The sequence below is a fragment of the Aquarana catesbeiana genome, linkage group LG05 (assembly GCF_042186555.1).
Source record: "Aquarana catesbeiana isolate 2022-GZ linkage group LG05, ASM4218655v1, whole genome shotgun sequence".
NCBI lineage: Eukaryota > Metazoa > Chordata > Amphibia > Anura > Ranidae > Aquarana > Aquarana catesbeiana.
Window position 1 is genome coordinate 140860646 of NC_133328.1, and position 26401 is coordinate 140887046.

A 26401-nucleotide genomic window follows, 5' to 3' on the forward strand; every position below is an offset into this window, starting at 1 on the left:
TGTCTTAAAGAAGAAATGTATTTATTTATTTTTTCAAATTACATTTTTTTTTTATTGCATTTTAGGTTACATATGAGATCTGAGGTCTTTTTGACCCCAGGTCTCATATTTTAGAGTCATGTTTTTTTTCTATTACAAGGGATGTTTACATTCCTTGAATTAAGAATAACAGTGAGTTAGTGTGTGTGTGTCACCGGCGCAAAACCATTACTTCCTCCAAAATCCTTAAAAGGTATGTGTCAAAGTTGCTGCATTCAAAAAAAGACCCTTCATTGGAATGGGCTGGAAATGCTGATTAATGTGTGTGAATGCGTTACTCCCATATTACCACCACTTCCAATGTTCTCTTTCTATTTTTCCCAAACAATCGCTCATAAGTAATATCATGTGCATTAAATTAAACCAAAAAAACTTGAAATCAGACAAAAATTAAAACATATATTATTCAATGCATAAAAAGTCCTTCAAAAGTGCTGCAAAATCCTTTATCAATTGCTGTGACTGACGTGCTCCTGTGTTCCTTCAGTAATCATATGTGACTTAGTGAGACACCACCACCTTTCAGATTGGCCACTCACCAGATGCTTTTTTAGTGATGCGCCTTTGGTTCATTCATGGGATAACCACTCCTCCTAAGTAACACTCCTCACCGGCTATAATTGGACTCTAGTATTCCTCATATGAAAGCATAGGGACAAAAAACGATCATAGCGCAATATGTTTAAACTATTTATTATATAAAATCCAAAAATGAGTATCAACTCACATTTAAAAGTGCCCTCGAGCCGGCACGAAGCTTATCCAGCAGTTATGGACGGGTGTTGGTCTGTTACATGGTCCGCCTAGTGGTAGTGTGTGGCCTCCACGTTTAGCTTGCGCTTCAAACCTCGAGGGGAACGAGGTTTGAAGCGCAAGCTAAACGTGGAGGCCGCATGCGCTCGGTTTGCGAGTGTTGTCTCGCAAAACAAACAGAATTCAAGCTAATGTGGTGTGCAGTACCCTATTTTGCCAGAGGTGTGGGGGCACTGGTGACACTCAGAACAGTTCGGAAACACTCGGAATCACTCGGAAATACTCAGTTCCCGAGTGTTATCGAGCCTTTCCGAGCATTTGCGAGTTCAGCCGAGCTGTCCCGAGTATTTCCGAGGCTCTTCGGCGCCCCACCCCGCTCACACCTCTGGCCACATGCTGCAATAGAAGTCAATGCGGAACGAATTATCTTTGTTTGCATTGACTTCTATGGGGAAACTCGCTTTGATATGCGAGTACTTTGGATTACAAGCATTCTCCTGGAACGGATTATGCTCGTAATCCAAGATTTCACTGTACATACACTAACTAAATGTAACATAAAGCTTTTTCAGGCAGTTTAGTCCCTTTGATGACTGTTCCTCTACAACTGCTAATTTGTAACACATGAAGCCTAAACTAGCTAAACCTGTTGTCTCTGGGTGAGGTATAGACCCTTGTTTATTAAGATTTGTGATGGAAGTAAGACTGCACTGTCAACCTGTGATTACATTTTCAGACAGATTGTCTTAAAACAGCTGTCATCTGTCTCTGTGCGACAAGCCTGCCAATAATACGACACCTGGCAATCATTGTATAGTAGCTGAAAGCAAAACTAAAATATACTCGTTTATTGCAAACACTTCAAATTGATATAGAGATTACTAAAATGTGGCCTATTATATGCAGGAACAGATGCCATTGAAACTTTATTATTATGCAGGATTTATATAGCACCAGCAGTTTACGTAGCACTTTACAGAATGAAGACAGACATTATAGTTACAATACAATTTGGTAGAAGAGGAATCAGAGGGCCCTACTCGTTAGAGCTTACAATCTAATTTTAGAGTAAGAAAGAGTAAAACCCCTATCAGGTCACTTTATTTTTGCTTCCTGGCAGGTTTGTCTTCACTCCCTGTCATGGAGACTTAAAGTGGTTGTAAGCCCTGTACTACCACTTTTACCTACAGGTAAGCCTATAATAAGACTTACCTGTAGGTACCATGAATATCTCCTAAACTTGCACCGTTTAGGAGATATTCACTGTATCCGCATGTGCTGACATCATCAGCACTTGCGCACTGAAGAAACATCTCGCTCGTGCCGTTGATTGGCGGCTCTCGCGCACATGCGTGGGGGGAGCGACGTCATCGTGGCTCCGGCCAATCACAACGCTGGAGCCCGTGAACCTGGAAATAACTCTGGAAGACATGTCGCCGGTCACAGCGGTGTGTGGGGCCTCTGCAACATCTTTGATCTTCTACTTATCTTTGATAAGTATTTCATAATGAGCTAGTATGCGATGCAAACTAGCTCATTATGCTTTTGTCTTGCAGGTTGTTTTTTTTTTTTTTTTTTGAGAGTTTACAACCACTTTAACAGGAAATGAGAACTCTTCTCAAACTAAATAGTATTCAAAGAATTGTCACAGCAACATAGAAGGATGTTCCCCCACCCTTGGGTCCGGCGACTATTCAGATTTTTGGATTTTCCATCACTTGTTGCATTGGTGATCATTGTCATCAAGACAAATAAAAAGGTGAATTGCCTTCCTTGGCGGAGGCACAAACAGGTCCACCCACTGTTCTGAAATGAGGAATAATTCTCAAATTTTTGAGATGATGAAAAAGACCTGCGAATACCTTCTGTTATAAGAAGGCTTTGAGATGGAGAACATGAGGGCAGTGTAAATCTGTGTACTCACTTGTGAGCTGCTGTCTCAGCCAATGAGGGCACAGAGACCCGAGAGAGTCGCTGTTCTCGTGCACATCTCTGGATCAAGATAAGGCTCATGTAGATATTAGGGGGGCTGTTGCACACAGAAGGTTTTTTTACCTTCATGCATAGAATTCATAAAGGTAACAAACCTTCAGCCTTTACATCCACTTTAAAAGTAAGTGCCTATACTGTTTAAAATCCAGTAATACAATGGGGAAGATTTATTAAAACTGGTGCTCACAGAATCTGGTGCAGCTGAGCATAGTAACCAATGAGCTTCTAGGTTATATTGTCAAAGCTTAACTAAATAAGCTGAAGTTAGAAGCTAATTGATCACTGTGCACAGCTGCACCAGATTCTGTGTGCATTAGTTTTAGTAAATCTCCCCCAAAGTTTCACACTTCTATGCACATGCTCTGTTGCTCCCTGTTTTTGGCATTGTTCCCAAAAATCAGAGCCACTAGAGGCCGATCTGCTAACAGCCTAAAGATTTACTGCTGGTCTTTGGGCTTCAGCAAAATGGCAGCCTCCGGCAAGAAGAATTAGGAGCAACGCTGGAGGCAATTTACAACACACACAAAGTTTGGTAGCTTAATTAATAATGTGGAATGTATGTTCCTTGTTAAAAACATTATTTTTTATCAAGTTGTAAAGTTCCACTTTAAGCTATAGTTGTACTATAAACCAATGGTTCTGAATGTGCATCTGGTGGATGAAGCATAAAGCAATGACTTGCATGCCTCCACCCACTGCCCCAAAATAAAAAAATAATGCTCTTATTTTTGAGATCTATAATGGAAAGAGACAAGGGAATAACTTCTGTTTTAAGAAGGCTTTAGTGTTATGTAGATTTACAGAAATCGGTAGTGCCACAACTTAAAGAATAACACACCTGTCAAGAATAGTTATCTAAATCTTTTTCAGATTTAAAATTTGACCTCTTTTTATAGTGAACATAAGCTGTACCTGTACTACTTAACCTTACATTTAAACGGAAACACTATGGATATACCATCTTGGTTTTACAATTAAACATGTAAGGCATGACAAAGAATTTGTTATCTCAACACAAAGCAGAAGCTGTTTACCTTCAGACACTCTGTGATTTAACTGCAGAACTGGGCCATATAGAGAAAGCAGGAGTGAGGCGGAGCAGTCACTACTTTGACTTTCACACATTTGGGTACATTTTGGCTTGAGCTATTGAACTTTGCAAATGGGGTTTTTAGTACAGAATAAGAAAAGAAGGAAAATGTGAAAAGACACCTAAAGCTCCATTTGCTGACAGAAAAGAAGAATACGTATTATGATTTAAATTTTAAAGCAAATGATAAGCAGTTAATGTTTTCAAAAGATGTCAGCAGTGGGAGCTAACCTATTTCCTAATACAATAGTTTCCTTTAATACGACATTTAGAGTGCCGTGCATTGTATTTTGTCTCAGATATATGGTGTTGGCGTGTGTCAAGTTTTGTGGGGTGCTGAAATGATGAGGGGATTCGTTTTATTTTATGCATAGTATCTTCTACATTCTATCTTGGCAAGAGCTCCTGCACACAATTGCATTTTATTTCAGGATATTGTGGTGCATGCTTTGAAATTTTTCTGGAAAAAAATGTTTCTTCCGTCCGTCTTTGTTGAAGCTTATAACACTAATATTACTCATGCATACTTTATATGTGTCCCAATAATTGCTACTATTCAAAACTTCCCCTCCTAACCTTATCCAAGCATGTAGGCATTGCTAGTTATTCATATTAGAAAGAAAAAAAAAGCATGAAGCATAGCGGTTTACAGAAAAACCTCCTGCTGTAGAAAATATGAAAATCTATTTATTTTCACTCCATTAAAAGCAGTGAAGACGTGCGACAGACAGATGTATTTCAAGGATAACCCATTACTTTGTCCATGAAATGCATCTGTCTGTTGCTTATGCTTTCAGTGCTTTTAATGAAAATAAACAGCTTTTATGTTTTTTGTGGTGAATTCTTTACCATGTGTTGCTAGGTTTTGTTTTCTTTTTTGATCCCTTTTTAAAGTGCAATGTTAAAGTGCAAAATAAAAACTTTCCCATGAGCCTCCCCATCATCAATGCGCAGTCAAAGAGTTTTAACCACTTCATCCCCGGAAGGATTTGCCCCCTTAATGACCAGGCCATTTTTTGTGATACAGCACTGCGTCGCTTTAACTGACAAGTGCGACGTTGTACCCAAAGAAAATTGACGTCCTTTTTTTTCCCACAAATAGAGCTTTCTTTTGGTGGTATTTGATCACCTCTGCGGTTTTATATTTTTTGCGCTATAAACAAAAAATGATTGAATTTTGAAAAAAAAGAAATATTTTTTACTTTTTGCTATAATAAATATCCCCCCCAAAAAAATATATAAAAAAACCTAATTTCTTCCTCAGTTTAGGCTGATATATATTCTTCTACATATTTTTGGTAAAAAAAAATCGCAGTAAGAGTATCTTCTAGATTGTAAGCTCTAACGGGCAGGGCCCTCTGATCCCTCCTGTATTGATTTGTATTGTAAGTATACTGTCTGCCCCATGTTGTAAAGCGCTGCGCAAACTGTTGGCGCTATATAAATCCTGTATAATAATAATAATATTGATTGGTTTGCGCAAAGTTATAAAAAACCTATAAACCATGTGCTTACTCCAAATAAAAATTGTATATGTAAGCAGCTAACACAACAAATAGAATTTTTGCTATAAATCATATAAAACCAAGTGTAGCGCTAATAAGTGAAACAAAATGAAAGAATAGATGATGCAATAACACATGTATTAAAAAAATTAGTGTTGCATATTAATGAAAGTTCATACATAAAAAGTCCATCATATTATGAACCCTTAAGGTCACCATATGCATAGGAAAAATAGATAATGGCAATATTGTCCAGAACTGAATAGACACGTGCGGAAGACACAAATATTGCGATAGTGATGAACTCCAAAATATATGATCGTGGAAACTTTTGAGTACAATCCAATGTGTGCTGATAAACACTTGTGCAGAACCACCACCCGAATGACTGGAGGCTTACCGGAAAGTTGGGACCCACAGAGCGTACGCTGTATGGGTCAAACAGGCTTAAGTTGCTCACTAGCAATGGAGGTAGGACACCAAGGGCTGATAGAAGGTGGAATCCTAACGGTGCTCTCCCGGGGGAGTCTTCTCCATATAGAAGCTTAGGCGTCCACGGACATAACCATGCTACTTACTTAATACCTTGGAATGTCTCTGCGCAAAGTTATAGCATCTACAAAATAGGGAATAGATTTATGGCATTTTTATTATTATTATTTTTTTTACTAGTAATGGCAGCGATCTGTGATTTTTAGCGGGACTGCAACATTGCCGCAGACAGATCGGACACTTTAGACACGTTTTTGGGACCACTGACATTTATACAGCAATCAGTGCTATAAAAACGCACTGATTACTGTGTAAATGCCACTGGCAGGGAAGGGATTAACACTAGGGGGCAATCAAGGGGTTAAATGTGTTCCCTCGTGAGTGTTTCTAACTGTATGGGGATGTGACTGACTAGAGGAGGAGCCAGATCACTGCTCTAGCTAGTAGGAACACACGATCTGTCTCTCCTCTCCTGACAGAATGGGGATGTTTGTGTTTACTGCGAATTGGCATGTCAAATTGCATGCCAAATCGTCCGCTATTGCTGGCAGTGGCACCGTCTGAATCGGTGCGGCGGCGCACTGGTTCCCAAAAGTAGTTCCTGTACTACTTTTGGCGACTTCGGGAGGCTATTTATAGACATCTGTACAGGAACCTGCACAGATGTCTGTCAAATTGCCCCCGAAATCGGACTGCATTGCTGGGTTAAAATCGTGCAAGTTCAGCTGAACTCGCACGATTTCTAACCCACAGCAATGTGAACCTAGGCTTAAAGGATAAGTTCACCATATTCAGAGTGTAACATGTTATATATCCACCACCCTCAAATTCCACCCCACGGCTCTCCGTTGTGACAGGTGGCGGGGGATCTTCTCCCCCCGCTCTCGCTCACAATCTGCAAAGAACGTGGCCGTCCAGCTGCGTCATTCATTAACAGAGTTCTCTGAATAGAAGACTAGAAGGTCTGGCAGTCTTTGTGGCAGCCAGCTTGTAGTTCTCAATGAACTACCACGGTGCTGTTGAGTGCTGTGGTAGTTCATCAATGCTTTCTGTTGGTGTGTAATTGCATAGCTATACGATGATTGGCTGAACAAGCCTACATGAGCCCTGCATTGCACCTATGATCTGCTGGTTGCGGGTGCAATGTTTTCCAGGCTCCCAATAAGAAAAATAATAAATGCACATTTTTTTACCAGCAAAAAGATGTGCATTTATTTATTTATTTTTACACTGAAGGATCCAAGGGCACTTCCTAGGACTGCAAGAGGTTTATGCTTTGCAGAGGAAAAGGGTCTTTACTTGTAGGAGTTATAAAATAGTGTTGTAGTCTTGAACAGGAACGAGAGGTTGCATACATTTAATGTGCTGATCCACTGACTATCAATTGTTCTGTGATCATAATGTTTGCATACCTGTTGCTTTCTTGAAAATGATTGTAAGGACCTTTATTTTATTTTTTTTTTCAAATAACAAATATGTCATGCTTACCTCCACTGTGCGGCTTGTTTTGCACAGAGTGGCCCCGAACCTGCTTTTCTAGGGTCCCCTGGCGGCTCTCACGGCTCCTCCCCGCATCAGATAACCCCCTAGGAGAAGCGCTCTCCCAGAGGATTACCTTGCCGACGCGCTCCCGAGTCCAGCATTTGGTGTCCATAGCCGCCAAATGCAGGACTCGGCCCCGCCCCCCGGCGCTCGCATCATTGGATTTGATTGACAGCAGAGGGAGCCAATGGCTGCACTGCTATCAATCTATCCAATCAAGAGCCGAGAACCCCCGGGCAGAGAGACAGACCGTCCCCTTGGGTGAAGTTCGCGGGCTCAGGTAAGTAAAACAGGGGGGCTGGGGGGGCGGTCACCCAGTCACTGACAGGTGTTTTTTCACCTTAGTGTGTAGGATGAAGGTGAAAAAACACGAAGGTTTACAACCCCTTTAAAGTAACACAAAACTCTGCTTTATTAAAAAAAAAAAAAATCCTATTGAAGTAAGTATTCTTAACTCAAAAAGTTCCTTCTGTTGTTCTCAGCCTCCTTCAGATCTCCGAATCCCCCCTTTTTTTTTGGCTGTGATCTGATTTCCTGTTAGAGGGTGTCTATGTTCCCTCTCACTGATTCCTTTGTATGTAGAAACTTAGCTGCCCTCTCTTGTTCACTCTCGAGATGTACTGTAGACTATAGACTATGGGATTTGTCGTTTGCATAGAGCAGTGCGCATGATGGCATTTAATGTGAGGTATATGCTAAGGTCAGCTCAGAGATAAAGTGATAATGCTGCCACTTTATAAAACTCTGTTTCGGCCACATCTGGAGTTTTTCTCTCCATCTCTAGTCACCAATCCTCAGAAAGGATGTGCGGGAACTGGAGAGAGTCAGGAGAAGGGCAACAAAATTCATAAGGGGACTGGAGGACCTGAATTATGAGGAAAGACTACAAGCATTCAATTTATTCTTCCTAGAGAAGAGACGTGATATGATGGTGATATACAAATATCTCAATGGTGATCCCAGCATCGGAAGAAAATGATTCAGTCCCAGGGAGTGTAAGAAGACACGGGGCCACACAATGAGATTGGAGGAGTTTAACTTTATGCTGAGTAGGGGGTTTTTCACTGTCAGGGCGGTAAGGATGTGGAACTCTCTTCCACAATCGGTGATGTTAGCGGGAAGTATTAATATTTTTAAAGCCTCTTGGATGTGCATTTTAGTGAACACAATATACAGGGATATGGGAATTTTTTTATCAACATGAAAACACACACCCACACAGATTGAACTGAATGGACTAGTGTCTTTATTCAAGCTTACTAACTATGTAAAGATGTAAAGACAGCTAGCAGCAAGAAAGTATACAAAAACCCCAAGATGTAAATATAAAGCCAAATGCAGTACCTGCAAATATCTACAAGTGATAATTTGTATCTGCAAACAAAATCAGAAAATGTAAAAAACATAGAAAATGTGAATATATTCTATAAATAAAGTCCTTCAAAATTAAGTGTGTCCTCTTGTGTTGATGACTTTCACCATAAGCATAAAGCAAGTGAAAAGAATAGAGTCCTCCGGGACTTAATGTGTCCACTTGTATGGATACCTTCCACCATCTGAATAGTACAACACCGCTTTGTGACTGACCCCCACTGCCACACTCACCAGTTCTAAAGTTGCCAATGGAAAGCAGCAAACAGCGCTTTTGTATCAACAACTCCTGGCCACATACACATGGTCTTCCAACTCCGTCACAGAAAACTTGGGAACGCTTAGTCAAGACACCTCTCACTAAAGCATACAGACAGGTCACCTTTGCAGATATACTCTATGGGAGGAAATTACTCATTACGCATAGAGCTAACATCAAGGGCTGTATATAGTGTAGATACTTATCAAAATCTCAAATATCACATACAAATTGGAAAGTAGGCCCCCGAATGTCAAGGAACCAGCAAATGTTTAAAACCATGTACACAATGCACTTACAGAAATGTCTGCCAGCTCCGATACCCAAAGTGGCAGAGTAATGTCATAGCGCTGCTCCGCCCTTATGCGTTTCGTGCAACCGCACATCTTCAGGGGACATTAGTAGGCATCTAATGTTCACTGCCCATTCCAAAACAACAGAGGTGAGGCGGAAAAAGAGGTTTGGAAACTCACAGGGATGTTACAAGGAGGCAGAAAAACACAGTAAGAAACTGTTTCATTAAAAGTAGATTACATGCCATTAAGTAGTTGATGTATGTATATTATTTTTGGGAAATAAGGATATTGTTTAGTGTCACTTTAAAGCCCCGTACACACAAGCCGAATATCAGGTGTCATCGGCCGGTTCAATAAAAACTGGCCAACATTCGGCCCGTGTGTACTGCAGCTGGCCCAACAGCTTCTATCGAAGGGGCATGACCGGAAAAAGTCTGCCAACTGTCTCTCATTCAGCGCTCTCAGCCAATGGCTGAAAGCGCTGACCGGAGTGTTCTAGTGGGGGGGGGGGGGGGGGGGTCATCCACCTGTCAGAACACTAGAGCAGTGTTTCTCAACTCCAGTCCTCAAGGCGCCCCAACAGGTCATGTTTTCAGGTTTTCCGTTATTTTGCACAGGTGATTTGATCAGTTTCACTGCCTTAGTAATTACCACAGCCGTTCCATCTCAGGGAAATCCTGAAAACATGACCTGTTGGGGCGCCTTGAGGACTGGAGTTGAGAAACACTGCACTATAGAACAGCAGGGGATATTGCTGTACTTGTATGAATTGTTAGTACAGCGGCTCTGACCTGAGCTGTCAGGTTTTTTTTTTTTCGTTCGGCCTGCTGGACTGTGTACCAGGCTTTAGTCTTTTTTCTTTTTTGTGTGAAATGATTACTTTGTTTAAAACAGTTTACATATTTTTTTTTTTTGCAAATTTCATGATGTAACTGTTGTGAATGGTAACATTACTGTTATTGTAATTGTTTTCAATGTTTATTTGAATTTTTTTTTTTTGCATCGTGCTTTGGTAATGCTTTGTTTTTACCTTTTAACAGAATGCCGTTATAGGCAGGAAATTGAATAATTAGTTACAATGACAGAGGAGTAAATTGAGTGTGATTGAACAATGTTAATTCTGCCTAGACAGCTCCTTTCACATTCCTTTTAGTGCTCCTGATTTTCAGTCAAGAAATCTATATATGGAATACTATACATGAAATCAATATGGTAGAGCTGCAATGTTCACAGCTGCCTTTGTATATTTATTTGACTAATTTAAACTAAAAGGTGACTGACTTCTTGAAAGCTTACTGTTGTTAGCATAAAATAATGACCATGGCAAGATGTTTTGATATTGATCCAGAAACAATAGACAATCATTGACCATGTCCATCATTTCCTCATTTCCTCCAAGATCATGGAATTAACACCGTCAGTGCCTTTCATTTACTTGGTTAATAGTACTTTTTTTTCCCAAACCAGAGAACTGATTCAGACAGGTGCTTAGATCTTGTACAGCTTGCCATCAAAAGAGAGAAGTTTGTAATTATTTTCAAAGCATACACGTTTCCTTTGGTACCAAATCCGAATGAGTGTATTGAGGGAAATGTTCCCATACACATAAACATGTAGCAACGTCTATAGTAGGGGTCTCCAAACTCTTTCTAAACAAAGGGCCACTTTACTGTTCTTCAGACTTTAGGGGGGCCAGCAATTTAGTGCCCCATTTGTTGGTGTCAGTGGGAGGAATAGTGTCTCGTATCAGTGGGAGGAATAGTGTCTCGTATCAGTGGGAGGAATAGTGTCTCGTATCAGTGGGAGGAATAGTGTCTCGTATCAGTGGGAGGAATAGTGTCTCGTATCAGTGGGAGGAATAGTGTCTCGTATCAGTGGGAGGAATAGTGTCTCGTATCAGTGGGAGGAATAGTGTCTCGTATCAGTGAGAGGAATAGTGTCTCGTATCAGTGGGAGGAATAGTGTCTCGTATCAGTGAGAGGAATAGTGTCTCGTATCAGTGGGAGGAATAGTGTCTCGTATCAGTGAGAGGAATAGTGTCTCGTATCAGTGGGAGGAAAAGTGTCTCGTATCAGTGAGAGGAATAGTGTCTCGTATCAGTGGGAGGAATAGTGTCTCGTATCAGTGGGAGGAATAGTGTCTCGTATCAGTGGGAGGAATAGTGTCTCGTATCAGTGGGAGGAATAGTGTCTCGTATCAGTGGGAGGAATAGTGTCTCGTATCAGTGGGAGGAATAGTGTCTCGTATCAGTGGGAGGAATAGTGTCTCGTATCAGTGGGAGGAATAGTGTCTCGTATCAGTGGGAGGAATAGTGTCTCGTATCAGTGGGAGGAATAGTGTCTCGTATCAGTGGGAGGAATAGTGTCTCGTATCAGTGGGAGGAATAGTGTCTCGTATCAGTGGGAGGAATAGTGTCTCGTATCAGTGGGAGGAAAAGTGTCTCGTATCAGTGGGAGGAATAGTGTCTCGTATCAGTGGGAGGAATAGTGTCTCGTATCAGTGGGAGGAAAAGTGTCTCGTATCAGTGGGAGGAATAGTGTCTCGTATCAGTGGGAGGAAAAGTGTCTCGTATCAGTGGGAGGAATAGTGTCTCGTATCAGTGGGAGGAAAAGTGTCTCGTATCAGTGGGAGGAATAGTGTCTCGTATCAGTGGGAGGAAAAGTGTCTCGTATCAGTGGGAGGAGTAGTGCCCCAATGACCAGATAAAGTCATGCAAAGGGCCGCAGTTTGGAGACCATTGTTCTGTAGGAATAATTTGTGTAGCATCTACACTACTAACTTTATACTTTCCTGGACATGAGTCCATCTAGCTAGCTTTACAGATTAAGCTCTTTTGACCCTACTTTACCTGTAGGTCACAGGAGAGCTCTTAGTCCTGCCTGTTGTCAGCTGACGTCACAGAGCTAGTCCAGGCTCTGCAACGATCGTGACAATAATGTCGGGGATCTGCCCAGTAGCCTGACCGTCAGCTGGCTCAGCCTCTCAGCATGCCAATGAGAGCCGGAGCCAGCTGCACCCACCTCCTCCACAGTTTGGTACTCCAGTGAGTGCTGAAGGAGCAGAGCACAGAACAGTGACTGACAGTCACCACTCTGTGTTTAATGGCCTTTGATCATTCAGTTCTTGGTATATAGGTGAGTAGTATTGTTTATTGTTTTTAGAATTCCACGCTTCTCTTTTAATAGGACTGCAATTGGTTAAACTCGCCATTCTTGGCCAGTGTTTTTTCCTAAGATATCTCCAGAGGTTGCTAGGGGTTCCATGAGCAATGGTGGATTGAACTCCCATGTGATGGTGCCTGCATAGCGCTGGGGCCAGTGTCACTTGGCAGAACCAACTGAATGGCACCAGTGGAGCCCCTCCGCTTGCCTCTCAGGTAAGTTACAATTACCAGTAAGGAAACCGTGATTCCAGCAGGCCGTCAGTATAAGAGTAATTATTCATACTGACCACCAATGGAAGGAGGCATGTCTCTACGCACCACCTATGTAATGAAGCACAATGCTGACCACGAAACTAAGGGGGTCTGTCTTTTGGCCATTATTAATATTTGAATCATTTTCGTTTAGTGAATGTTTACTGAATGTTACATTTTTTTTTATCAGGAATTTCTTTGAGAACTGACAATGATTTTAAAGTGGTTGTAAACATGTGGTTAAAAAATGAATAAAACGTATCCCTCTATAGTGTGTACTTGCCTCAGTCCAAAGCACAGTCCAGTGTGATTTCTGTCTGCTTGATCTTTCCTCTGCTATCTGTATGACTCACTTCTGATAGGTAATGCTGACAGCTGTCCGCCTCCCCTCCAGCACACACAGCTGATTGACAGCCGGAGCTGGTCATGTTTCCCTATGAGACTGTGTAGAGGACGGTGTTCATTTCATAGACAAAAATATTTTCGTCAAAGTTTTTGTCAGCTGCATGTTTTCAATGACGAAAACTAAGCAAAAATACAATTCAGATGACTAAAATAAAACTAAAATGGCATTTTGGTCAGAAGACTAAGACTAAATTGAAATTTGATGTCAAAATTAACAGTGGTCAGAAAGCAATATTCTTGTTTGTTTTATTTATAAAGATGTTATTTGATATTTGTTTTTATTATTATAGTGGGAGTAAACTCCCATGCATGAATTTTACCTAAATAAGGCTTACCTATAGGTACTGTAAATATCTCCTAAACATGCACCATTCAGGAGATATTTACTGTACATGCAGCCGGTGAAATCACTGGCACATGCACTTTGAAGGAACGGCATACCCATACTGTTCCTTCAGAGTCCTGTGCTGTAAACGGCGTCTCCCGCGTGCATGCACGAGAGTGATGTCATCAAGGCTGTGGCCACTCACAGCCGGTGTCTACAAACCCAGAAAGAAGACCGGTGAAGATGGAAGCACCTTCAGTGGTGACAGCTCGCCACCGTAAGGCTTTGTTTCAGGTCGGTTTCACATAATGTGCTAGTATGCGATGCGACATTGCCTTTCAGGTTTTTTAAAAAAAAAAAACATCCAGTGGTTTACTACCACTTTAAAAGAGAACTGTTAATGTTTTTATATTCAGGTAATATGTTCAATGGAATTACAGCCAATAGAGTTTATATTTTTTTTCTTCTTTATATTTATGGCTCCATGCACACTGGAGCTCATAAACAGAAGTTTTTTTTTTAATAGCCCATAAACTCCACTCTATGTTATCCTATGTTTCCATGCACACATGGACCTTTTTTAGCTTTTATAAGCAGTGGAGTTTATGGGCTGTTCTCTGAATGCCATAAAATCACGTTCAAAGTGCCGTTTTTCTGACCACAAAAAACGCTAAACACTCATGAACGCGCATTAATTAGCGTTCAGTGTTCTATTTTTTCAATGCATTGTGGGAGTTTGGGAATGCATTGTGGGATTTTTGGAGTGTCCTCTGTGTATTTTTATTAAAAATGCCCATAAAGGCTAACGCAAAAAAAGCCCATAAACGCTAGTACAAAATGCTGTTAAAAGCGCGTTTTTCAACCAGCGTTTTCTGCCAGCAATCTGGCATCCAGAAAAAGCTTTTTTGAGCTCCAGTGTGCATGGAGCCTTAAAGTTGCACATCTGTTTGTCAAAAAGCAATATTTTTGTTTGTTTATAATACTGGAGATTTTAGTTGACTAAAATGCGAATAGGATTAAAACAATTCTAGTGATTTAAATACGACTACATTTAAAATGGCATTTTAGTCAAAAGATTATAACTAAAACTAAATAAAAATTTGATGTCGAAAATTAACACTGGAGAAGGGTTTATCCTTTTTCTTCACTCAGGTCTCAGATTACACTCGGCTACCTGCTCTGTGCTATGCAGTAAATGACATGAGATCCTAGCACTCTGCCTTCTGGTGCTGAGAAAATAGTCTTTGATTTGTGTACTTTGAACAGCTGTAAAGTTGCAGATAAACATGTACAACTTACATAGGAGGATTTGTTTCATCTCTGTGTATCACCGGAGGGTAGTCACTTTATTGGGTATAGCTAAGGTTTTACAATCACTTAAAAGGTTCCTTTGTGGAAAAAAGTAAAGAAAGGTTGGGATAGACACTGCAGTCTGTGTAGTATCTAGTGTAGCCCAGCAGGGTGAAGCTCCCTCTTTGCCAGCTGATTGTGTGTATGGTACTAGGTAGATCGGCAAAGTCTTTCTGCCTGGAGCATTTGGAGGTTTGAAAACCCCTTTTTCGAGATTTGTGTATTCTAGTCCAATAGAATATTTCTGCACTTTTAGACTGACAAAATGGCCTCAAATGGTTGCTGTTTGTATTGCACTTTTTTTCTTGCGCTGTTTATCACGCAATATTTATTTTTAACGTTCAGATTGATTTGCCCAGGTTTGTAATCAGTTTACTGTAAGTAAAAATTGAATGGTCTTTCCTCTAGGCTGTGTATGTGTTAAAACTAGAGATCAATAAATGCTATTATTTCTCTTCCTTTCTAGAATTCAGAAAGAACTTGCAGAGATAACGCTGGATCCTCCTCCAAATTGCAGGTGAGGGACATATCCTATTTTTATTTGCTTGAAGAACGTAGTAGAAGCACATTCCCACCTTCGCTGGTTGTTTTAGGTCATGTTCAAGTTGGGTATTGGTGGCTTGTTGTTGTTGAACATCACACCACTCAAGGCTGTGGTTATGGTGTGAGAAGGTTGCGTGGTCCTGTTCTTTTTTTGTTTTACACAGAAGAGTAATGGCTAAAAAGTGAATCAGACACTGAATGGAATTTAGCAAACACTGTGAGGTTTATTTACTAAAGGCAAATCTACTTTGCACTGAAAGTGCACTTGGAAGTGCAGTCGCTGTAGATCCGAGGGGAACATGCAAGGAAAATAAAAACAGCATTTTAGCTTGCACATGATTGGATGATAGAAATCAGCAGAGCTTCCCCTCATTTCAGATCTACCCCTGAGATTTAGAGCGACTGCACTTCTAAGTGTACTTGTAGTGCAAAGTGGATTTGCCTTTAGTAAATAACCCCCTATATTCCATGATTTGGAGGAAAGGCAGCGCCCAGCGAGTGAGAGTGACAGATCAGCTTACTACAGCAGATTAATTACATCTATCTTTAGCAGTTCTTTGCAGGATTTGTTGTGCCTTCGCTGACTTCTGAACGTTTATGATGTGATCTGCAGTCTGGATACATTGGAGAGTTTGGTTTTGTGTGTTCATGATGTTGTCTTACCCTGATCATTATTAATTCAGGCTGAGGAAGATGTTCATTGTAAAGCATTGTTACATTATTAAAGCTTTAAAAATTGTAAATGTGTAACTGTGTAGAAGACAATTGTGTGAGATCATTTACGTGATCACAAGATCATCTTTAAAGAGTTGGCATATAAACAGAAATCTTCCCATAAGATCTATATGTTCTTTACCACATTTTCTGAATGTTGATTACGTGTGTGTGTGGATATCAAAAAGCCCTGACACTGCTAGTGGGTGCTACTATCTTAGATGGGATGTCAGCAGCCCCAGCAAACTCAGATACCGTATGTAACTCAAGTGACACTCAATGGCAGCCTTTCTCAACCTTTTTACCCCAGTGGAACCCTTGAAATAATTTAATCTCGCAGAACCCCTGCTAACACCAATTCATTGGTGATCAGTGGGAAAAATGCCCTCTTACATTTTTGGCCAGTGGGAAGACCTTCAAACCCAAAGTCATTGGGATTCATGCAGCTGGTTCTGCCAAGTGGTGCTGGCCATGAGACTATGCAGCCCCATGAATGGTAGATTGATGGTTAGCCACAGCTCAAGGGACCCATAGCAACCTCTAAAAGAATCCTTGGATTTCACTGAACCTTGGTTGAGAATGGATGAGCTATAGTATGCTCCTTTGTTCTTACCCCGGGAGCCCTATAAAAGCTCATATAGGGGGGTATAGTATAGGGGCAGAGCCAGCACAGACAGTAGTTGGACACTCCCAGAAAATGAGAGGGCAATGACATTGCCAGAGGGACTGACGGTTGGTGCAGCCGTTAGTTTGTTTTGACCCTTATGGGGAATGCCCAAAGAGCTGTATTTGTTACAAATGTGATTATTATGCAGTGACCTGTAACAGATTGAACCACAATCCTAAGGCCCCTTTCACACTTGTGTGACTTGTCACTGCAAAGTCGCATGACAAGTCATACCCCATGATTTCCAATGAGTACCTTTCATATCTGTGCAACTTCAAAGTAGTCCCTGCACTACTTTGGTCCGACTTTGATGCGCCTTGAGGTCCATGGACCTCAAGATTACACCAGCATTGCTTTAAGTCGCAGCAAAATTACATCAGTCTCCGCAAAATCGCGTGACTTTCAGGTCACACAAGTGTGAAAGGGCCCTTAAGTAATACTAAACACACATTTTAATTTACATTATTCTTTCTCTTTAAGTACAGTATATAGATGAAAGCACTATATTTATTTTAATTTTTAAAAAAAGTACCCTTTTTCATAATGGATATACAGCTGTCATGTGACCCAGCTCTTTCCCACTCCATCTGCAGGAAAACATTGGTGGGAGGAGTTTCACATGCACAAAAAAAAACAACCTTCAAAATATAAAAGAAAATATAAAAGAAAAATATATAATTAATATCAAATAATTGTTTCAAATAGTCATTATACAAATATGTATTTGAGCTCAAATCTTTATTATTTGTGTGCAAAAACATTGTGTGGGCTATCTAGGAGGAGGTTCTGTCAATCACAGCCTGTTCCACGCCCCTCCAGCCTGTGACTATTGTGTGTATGTGTTTAGAATTACAGGGAGGTGGTCTTCCATCAATTAAGATGTAATATCCTGCCCCATTGTGTTTAGCTGTTAAGTGGGCATGGAGAAGGAGGGAGAGGGTGGTCTGTCAGTTACCAGTGTGTGTACACCCACATGTGTGACTCTATAGTCATGAGCTGCATAGGTAAAAAGGAGGAAGAAGGGAACTGAAACTGGAACATGCTCAGTAGATGTGGCAACGGCTTGTCTACATAATCTCAGGATGCAGAGGGGACACCGGGAAGGAGAGACAGTGAACAGCAGGATCAAACAGTTTTTTTGCAGAATACAGAAGACAAATCCCGTAGTGACTAAGTGACTATGAACAGCATGTACTGACAGTTTTTAATGATGTGGGTTTAATGACACTTTAAATAAAAGGTGTGTGAGTGCCAGTGAAGAAGTAATGTTAAGTCTATATAGTTAATTGACTTGCTGGTTATCATGTAAACACATTTATCTGTATCTGATTTACAGCTTTGTTGCTCCTGAACTTTGCCAGCGTTTTATTTTGCAATGCACTTTGTAGTAAACCTTCTAATTTGTTGTGTTTTAAATGCTAAAGAGTTATCTGTGTCAGTTATCATTCTCTGTATCAGGAAATTGGCCCTAAGCAACAGAGGAACACACTTTTTGTTGGCGTTTTAAGTCGATTCTGTTTGGTCTGTAAATAAAACAAGCACACATTTGAAGATCTGAGCTGGAACATAGTGTATGGGGAATATGACCTTTTTAGTGCTTGCTTTTGATGCATATTTCAGCTGGAGTGGATAAACACTTGCTTTCTAGATAAAATCCTCATTTGAACGGTGATCTGTGTGTCAGTGTTTATGAGAATGTCAGCCCAGATTCTTGTAATAACATTGGTTTTTAGAATGTTGTTATATCCCGCTATAATTTCATGAAGATGAGGACAGATCTGTGCGAGCAATGGTTGGTAAAAAAAGAAACGTTCGGCATTATTACCAGTGACACTTCATGCTGGGAGTTTTAAAGGTCACCAAGTAGCTTTCATACATCTAGCTGAAAAAAGGGCAAAGGAACATCTTAAGGATTTTTTCAATAAAGTTGTGTAATAATATCTATAAAACAAAAAAAAAAACATGTCATCCCTATAGAAATGCAGATAATAAATATGTACTGAGTACTGGACAAGGGGCAGCAACCCGTGGCAATCAGTCTATTATTTTATTGAATCCTGGTAAGTAAAAGAACCATTCTCATTAGTTTCTACAGGTTATTGAATGTCTGATTTATTACTGTAGCTACTGTCGTACAATATGTAGCAGGGGTACAAGGGACACTTGGGACTAAGGGTCCTTTCACACGGGCGGTCCGCCCGGCGGACTCCGCTTTGCTCAGCGGGGAGTCGATCCGCTGATCCCCGTTGAGCAGGTGGATGACAAGTCCGTCTACGCTCAATGTGCTGAGGTGGACCTGTCGGAGCCCCGCTCTCCTCTATGAAAACGGACCACCTGTCTGTTTTCATCCGATCCGCCAGACGGATGGAAAATAGGGTCTCCATCCGTCTGGATTTCATGGACAGGATCGGTTAGCAGCGGGTGTCAACGGATGTGTCACCGATGAGATCCGCCGTTCCATAGGAATGAGTGGAGGCTCCGATCGGGTCCGCCTGAAAAACTGACAGGTGGACCTGATCGGAAAGCCCGTGTGTAAGGGGCCTAACATGGGTACTAATTTAGAATTTTTTTGTATGTGTGCTTATTATAATGCATGAATGCATTACTTGTTTTCTTATTAGCACCTTGTATTGCTCACATGCTAACGTTAGTCTTGTTCACACGGGCGCTGCGGCCCATACATGGTGAACGGGATTTCAGTTATTTTTTCCAAGGGGTGTGCTACCAAATATTAAATTGAGGGTGCCAATAATTTTTTTTGCATGGAATGTGTCAGATTTTTGTGTCATACCAATACAAACAAAAGAAATAAACATGAGAATGCCTAAACATTTGTAATTGCAACAATTTTCTGGGCGAAGTGGTGCATTATCTGACAGAAATACAGGGGTGCCAATATTGTTAGCCATGATTGTATGTGTGCCTAGCCGACAGGGACACAGGCACAGACGCTCACCCTGATATGATAGGCATGCAACATACTTGATATTAGTTTGTCAAGTAATGAATTTTAGGCTTGTTCACATCTATGCATGTGCAGTTGATGTGTTTTTGTGGCACTTTTTTTATGGCTTTTTAGTGAATTTAGCCTAGTGTTGATGTTGCTATGAGGAGGTGTCTGATGCAGGAAAATGCACCAGAAACGCACCAAGAACCCATGTACATATGTTTTCTAATGCAATTCCATGAAGTCTATGGAGCCAAAAAGCGCACCATGCTGCGTGTAAAAAAGTCCATGCACCTTTCCCAAAAATGCATTGCAGCAAACTGCATAGATGTGAACTGGACCCATAGGAAATAAGGTTCAGTGGATTGTAGTGCATTTCTGTGGATCTGCAAAAATCCTCAAAAATGCATAGATGTGAACCTAGCCTTAAAGGATAGGTTCACCTTTGGGAACATGTTTCTTCCTGTGGCAGCAGTACAGGGAGAAGTTCCCTGTACTAGCTGTCAATTTTTGAAAGCAGCGTGGCCGTGCGGGGCTCTGCCCACACGGCCATGTCGTTCATACACACAGCTCTGTGAATGAACGAACTACAAGTCCTGATAGCTTTAGCGGATGACGGCTTTTAGTTTTCAATAATGAACTACCACAGCGACGTGGAGATCTGTGGTAGTTCATTGAGTCTTCTTGTCATTACGGGATATATATGGGTAAGCAGATAAACTTGACAGTGTGCAGGAGACCTGCATGGTATCAGGGTTCTCCTGATCACTGGTGCAATTCTTTACAGGCTCCTAATACAAAAAATAAGGAATGCATATTTTTTTACCTGCAAAAAAAAGATGTGCATTTATTATTTTTTTGTACTAAGGTGAACTTATCCTTTAAGGCCCATACACACAATGAGAATATTGGTCATCCAATAATCTGATCATTAGTACACAGCTTTCGAGAGCTGATTAGTTCATGCAAAAATATCTGAAGGGACAAGCATGAAACATTTTCTCGCACGATAACAGAACAAACGATTTTCATGTAATTAGTATAGTATTTGTATGAAAAAAAAACTGTGACCAAAACCACGCATGTTCGGAAATGAAATAATACATTACAATACAATGCAATACATTACATTACATCACTTCCGAAGTTCTTTTCTGTCTTACAAAAATTTTCATAACTTTAGCGACCTGAATCTGATAACCTAACACGACCCTTTCAATTAGAGCTGCACGATTAATCGTTAAAGAATCGAGATTGTGATTCTACCCCCCCTCGTGATCTTAACACAGCATTTTCCCGATTCAGTGCAGAGCCGTTCTTAGCTCAAGCTGACAGCTGTCAGAAAAAAAAGGCAGTCTGCCAAGTTTATTACAACATCGCTGAGGCGGAGATAAAGAGAAACATTTCACATTAACACTTCTTTTAGATGAAAAGAATGAACGGTAATTCTGACGGCAAATTAAGTCGGTTTAACCACTTAAAGACTAAGCTTTTTTCTGTCGTTTGTTGCTTACAAGTTAAAATCAGTATTTTTTACTAGAAAATTACTAGAAAAACCCCCAAATATTATATATATATTTATTTTAGCAGAGACCCTAGAAAATAAAATGTCAGTTGTTGCAATATTTTATGTCACACTGCATTTGCGCAGCGGTCTTTCAAACACAATTTTTGGGGAAAAAATACGCTTTAACCACTTCAACCCCGGAAGGATTTGCCTCTTTCCTGACCAGGCCATTTTTTGTGATTCGGTACTGCGTTAATTTAACTGACAATTGCGCGGTCGTGCGACATGGCTCCCAAACAAAATGTCCTTTTTTCCCCACAAATAGAGCTTTCTTTTGGTGGTATTTGATCACCTCTGTGGTTTTTATTTTTTGCAATATAAACAAAAAAAGAGCGACAATTTTGAAAAAAAACACAATATTTTGTTGTTTTTGCTATAATAAGTATCCCAATTTAAGAATAAAAATGTTTTCCTGCATGGTTTAGGAGATATCCCCTGTTTCTGCATCGGCACATGCGCACTGAAGCAATGGCACGTTGGCACCGTTGCTTCAGTTAGTGTGATATTACCGGCAGCTCCCGCGTGCATGCGCGGGAGTGACCTCATTGCGGCTCCAGCCAATCACAGCGCCGGAGCCTGCGATACCCAGAAGTAACTCCAGGAGCGATTCCGCCAGCCAGAGTGTACTGGGACCGCTGCGGGGGCTTCGATGTAAGGTGAGTATTTCATAATGAGCTAGTATGCGATGCATACTAGCTCATTATGCCTTTGTCTTGCAGGTTTTTTTTTTTGGGTTTCACAACCACTTTAAATTATTGCAAGTTTTCTCAGCTGAAAACAAGCAAATCCTGGAATACAATTCAAGTAACCCTGTACTTCTCAATGCAGTTTTCAAACAAGAGAAATATGGAAATATGGATTTCTGCCAATAGGGGGCACTGCAGGGGAAATTCTCCAGTTTAGTTTGCTTGTGGGCTCCATCTTGTATCTTCTACAGTTGGGTGATTGTTGGGATACAATAGATGATAGTGTCTTACTCTCAGGTCCTAATTGACAGGTAAATTTGTGTAATGATGCCGCGCCTGCACCTGAAGCCGATTGAAGGATCAGCTCGGGTCAGTACGTTGCTGGATCCAGGGCCAGATAACTATCCTTATATTAAAAGTCAGCAGCTACAGTATTTGTAGCTGTTGACTTGAAATTTTTTGGGGAGGGGGGAGAGACTGGAGCTTCTATTTCAGAGGCGGTGGTTGGTGGGTGGAAAAACCACACATTTTTTCCGCTCCCACAATAACTCTTCTAAATGAAGCCTTAAAATATTTAAGCATGTGCAAGTATTGAAAAATGGGACATTTTCTATCACCTGATTAGGACTTCAGATTGAACACTGTTTCCCTTTATTCAATAGCACTCACTCTGCTGGGTGAACAACCTCTAATGGTTTAGTTACATTCACCCCACTGTGTGAACAGCTGTAGGATGGGGTTCCTACCATGGGAGGTGGGTGATCTAACCATGTCATAACATATAGGGGCCCATCCAGTTGTCTCTCCCGGAAATCAGAATTGTACATAAAATGGAGGTAGAGCGTTTTCGGTATTGCAGGACATACTGGAAATTGTAGAAAATTTTTTTTTTTTTGCTACATTGTGTAACTGTATAGTGTGTAAGTGAAAATGCAGGGGGAATATTTAGGGGTTTATTTAGTAAGAGCCCTTTCAAACTGAGCTGCCCCAGGCATCAGCGGTAATGTGGCGCTATTTTTAGTGGCGCTATTTGGCGGTTTTAACCCCCCGCTAGCGGCCGAAAAGGGGTTAAATTTGCCCACAAAATGCCGCCGGAGCGGCGTTTTGCCGGTGGTATCGCAGCACTGCCCCATTGATTTCAATGGGGAGCAGCGGTGGAGGAGCACCGCTCCTTCACCGCTCCAAAGAAGCTGCTGGCAGGACTTTTTCTGACACCCGGCCAGTGCACCGATCCAGTGTGAAAGCCCTCGGGCTTTCACACTGGAGTGCATGGAGCAGCTGTTTTAGGGCGTTTTGCAGGCACTATTTTTAATGCTATAGCGCCTGCAAAACGCTCCAGTGTGAAAGGGGTCTTAAGGCAAATAGACTGTGCACTTTACAAAGTGCAGTTGCTCCAGAGCTTAGTAAATGAGTTAAAGGGGTTGTAAAGGTTCGTGTTTTTTTACCTTAATGTACAGGATGCAAAAACACCTGTTAGTGACCGGCCCCCCCAGCCCCCCCGTTTTACTTACCGGAACCCTCGAACTTGTCCCACGGGGACACGCTCTCTCTCTGCCCGGGGTTCTCGGCTCTTGATTGGATAGATTGGGTGGGGAGGAGCCACCGGGGGAATCCAGAAGATGAGGTTCGGGACCACTCTGTGCACAGAGCTGCACAGTGGAGGTAAGTATGATATGTTTGTTATTTTAAAAAAAAAACACGAACCTTTAGTGTCAATTTAAAGCGTCAGTTTGCAAAGAATACCCAATCACATGCAAGGAAATTTAAACAACAGCATTTTTGTTTTCACATGATTGGATGAAGGAAGTCAGCAGAGCTTCTGCTCATTTACTAAGCTCTGGAGTAACTGCTCTTGCAGAGTGCACAGTCTATTTGCCTTTAGTAAATCACCCCCATTGTGTCTTGTTTGGTGAACCTGCAGCATTACGTCTGCATTGCTGATCCAGTTACAATACAGAGGGCACTTTCTGCAAGGAGACGGCGTGTTCAGTCTGATAATGTAACCAGCGGCTGGAACTGGTGTAATTCACTTTGATCGGTAATATAAACTGCAGTTTTTATTAAATACAGTAATAAAGACATTCAACATTATTTAAGAAAAACTGAAGACACCGCTGAACGTTGAATGTTTGAATCTAATGTATATTTTATAGCTGTGCTTTTATAAAGGCATTGTCTCGATAATGATATTATTCTCTAAATAATAAATTATGTATAGGTTGTCAGATCCCGAGCACATAGAATTGTGTGTATTTAAATGGTAGTTAAATGTAATGTTACCTCGAATGCCTTCTTGAGTGTGACATGGCATCCGGGAAGTGTCACAGCGGGCAGCGTCACCTCGAGCTGGGAAGTGACAAGTAATCACATGTCAGACGTCGTTTTCTGCTTAGAATTAGGAGATGAAACTCCTAAAAATGGAAATGACGACGGCGTAAGAGACTCTAATGCAACATATGCAGAATTCCGTCTGCTCTGTTCTGGAAGGTTTTTCTTGTAAAGTCGATCTGTTGAAGCTTTTTACATTCGGTGTGGATGTCACATCTCATAGCAACCCATCACAAATGTTTATTTTAACTTTCTGAATGACTTTTACTTGTATTATGACTTAAAGGGGAAATCACATCAAACTTTTCTTTGTTTTGGGTACTTTTTGGGTAATGTTTGCCATACGTGGATTGAAATTCAGCTGGTTCAGCAGGGACCGGACTAATTTTCGATCCAAGTATGGACAGGCTGGTTGTATACAAGTAGATCTATCAATCGACTCGTGCACAACCAGCCTGTTGGGTTTTTCCAAAACGATTTCTGATTCCTGCTGCAGATCTAAAAGGCTAGGTGCAACTGCCAGGCCTGTTCACAATATTGGCAGGTTGTGTGCGTCCAGCAGCCATCACCGCAGGTAATCATTGGCTGTGCAGACAGCATTGAGTAGCTGCAGCCACTGGTGACCTGTCATTATAGTGAACAGGGCCAGTAACTGCACCTAGCCGCTCAGAGCCGCAGTAGGAATCTCTGATTCCTGCCACTACAATTTGCAAGTGTTAATGTAGCCTAAAGCCTAGTACACACGTTGAATGTCGAGTGGCATCGATCAGTTCAATAGAGACATTCGGCCCGTGTGTACTGCAGCCGAAAAATGTCTGCCAACCGGCTCCTGATCAGCGCTCTCAGCTAATGGCCGAAAGTGCTGACCGGAGTGTTCAGGCGGTGACCCCCCCCCCCCCCGCCAGAACACAAGAACAGGGGAGATCGCTGTACTTGTATGGATTGTTAGCACAGCGGCTCTGACCTGAGCTGCCAGGTTTTTTTCTTTCGATCAGCCTGCTGCAAGTTGTACCAGGCTCTAGTCTCCTTTTCACTTTTTTTATGTGAAATGATTACTTTGTATAAAACAGTTTACATTTTTTTTTTTTGCAAATCTGTCTGTTCTTAACTGAAAAAAGTCTGCCAACCAACTCCTGATCAGCACTCTCAGCTGTTTTGGGAGGGCCCCCCTGTCAAAACACAATAGAACGACAGGGGAGATCACTGTACTAACATCGGATAGTTAGTACAGTGGCACCTCCTGAGCTGTCATTTTTTTTTGTTCAGCCCTGCTGGGTTGAACGAAAATAAAAAAAAACTACTAGTGTGTACTAGGCTGTAGGTTCCATAAATCAAGAAACAGAAATGTAAACATAGTACCAGTAACTAGTACAAAGAAAAAGACAGAAACAAGAAAGGAGGGGCATATATTTTTATCAAGGCTTTCTCTGATTGGCCAAGGTAGAGAGGAAGACAGATGATACCATGATTTCCACAAGGGGGCTGGGGAGTAAATGTTTACCATAATTAATCCTTTCTGTAGTGTGCTGGCAGATCTCATTATCATTTTAAAATTAGATTTTAATACTATCTGTCCCAAAAAAGGGTTAAATATCTAGAAGGTTGGATTCTGTATTGTGTGTTAAAGAGGACAAACTTTTAAGCTGGGTATACTCTTTGAGAGTTTTTTTTTTTTTTTTTTGCTTTTAACCAGCAGGTCGAATGCAAAAAAAAAAAAACCCTCATAGATTTCCGCATCCAGACAAACGATGTGAATGCAGGGATCTCCCTCTCTGCGCTGTTGCATCATGACAGCATCCCCCCCCAATCAGAATTCACTGATCAGCACTACAGAGTGGTTAATCGATTGCTGCTTTTCGAGTAGGGCTATTGGACAGAAGCCAGTCTAATGATCGACGTCTGTTAAACAGACAGGTACACGCGGTTCCTGCTGAAGTTTGACCCAGCTTTAGTTTGTCCCCAGTCTTTGTCTCTGATTTCAGAGTATCTTGCAGTCTGCTCAGAGGCCTTCTTCAAAGAAACCAATAAAAGAAGGTTTTCTCAGCTGCAAAAGTGGAAATACAGTTTAAGGTAAAACGAACGGGCCTTCTAAATTCAGCTTGGGTGCCTGAGGCT

The 26401-nt window shown here is 41.2% G+C and overlaps 1 protein-coding gene across 1 annotated transcript in view; it reads left to right on the forward strand.

The window, feature by feature from the left end:
• Positions 1 to 26401, forward strand: part of LOC141144491 (ubiquitin-conjugating enzyme E2 E2) — a 326835-nt gene that overhangs the window by 66143 nt on the left and 234291 nt on the right. The window contains exon 3 of the mRNA XM_073630232.1: positions 15301 to 15351. Within this exon, the coding sequence (XP_073486333.1) occupies positions 15301 to 15351 (51 nt within the window). The remainder of the gene's footprint in view (positions 1 to 15300; positions 15352 to 26401) is intronic.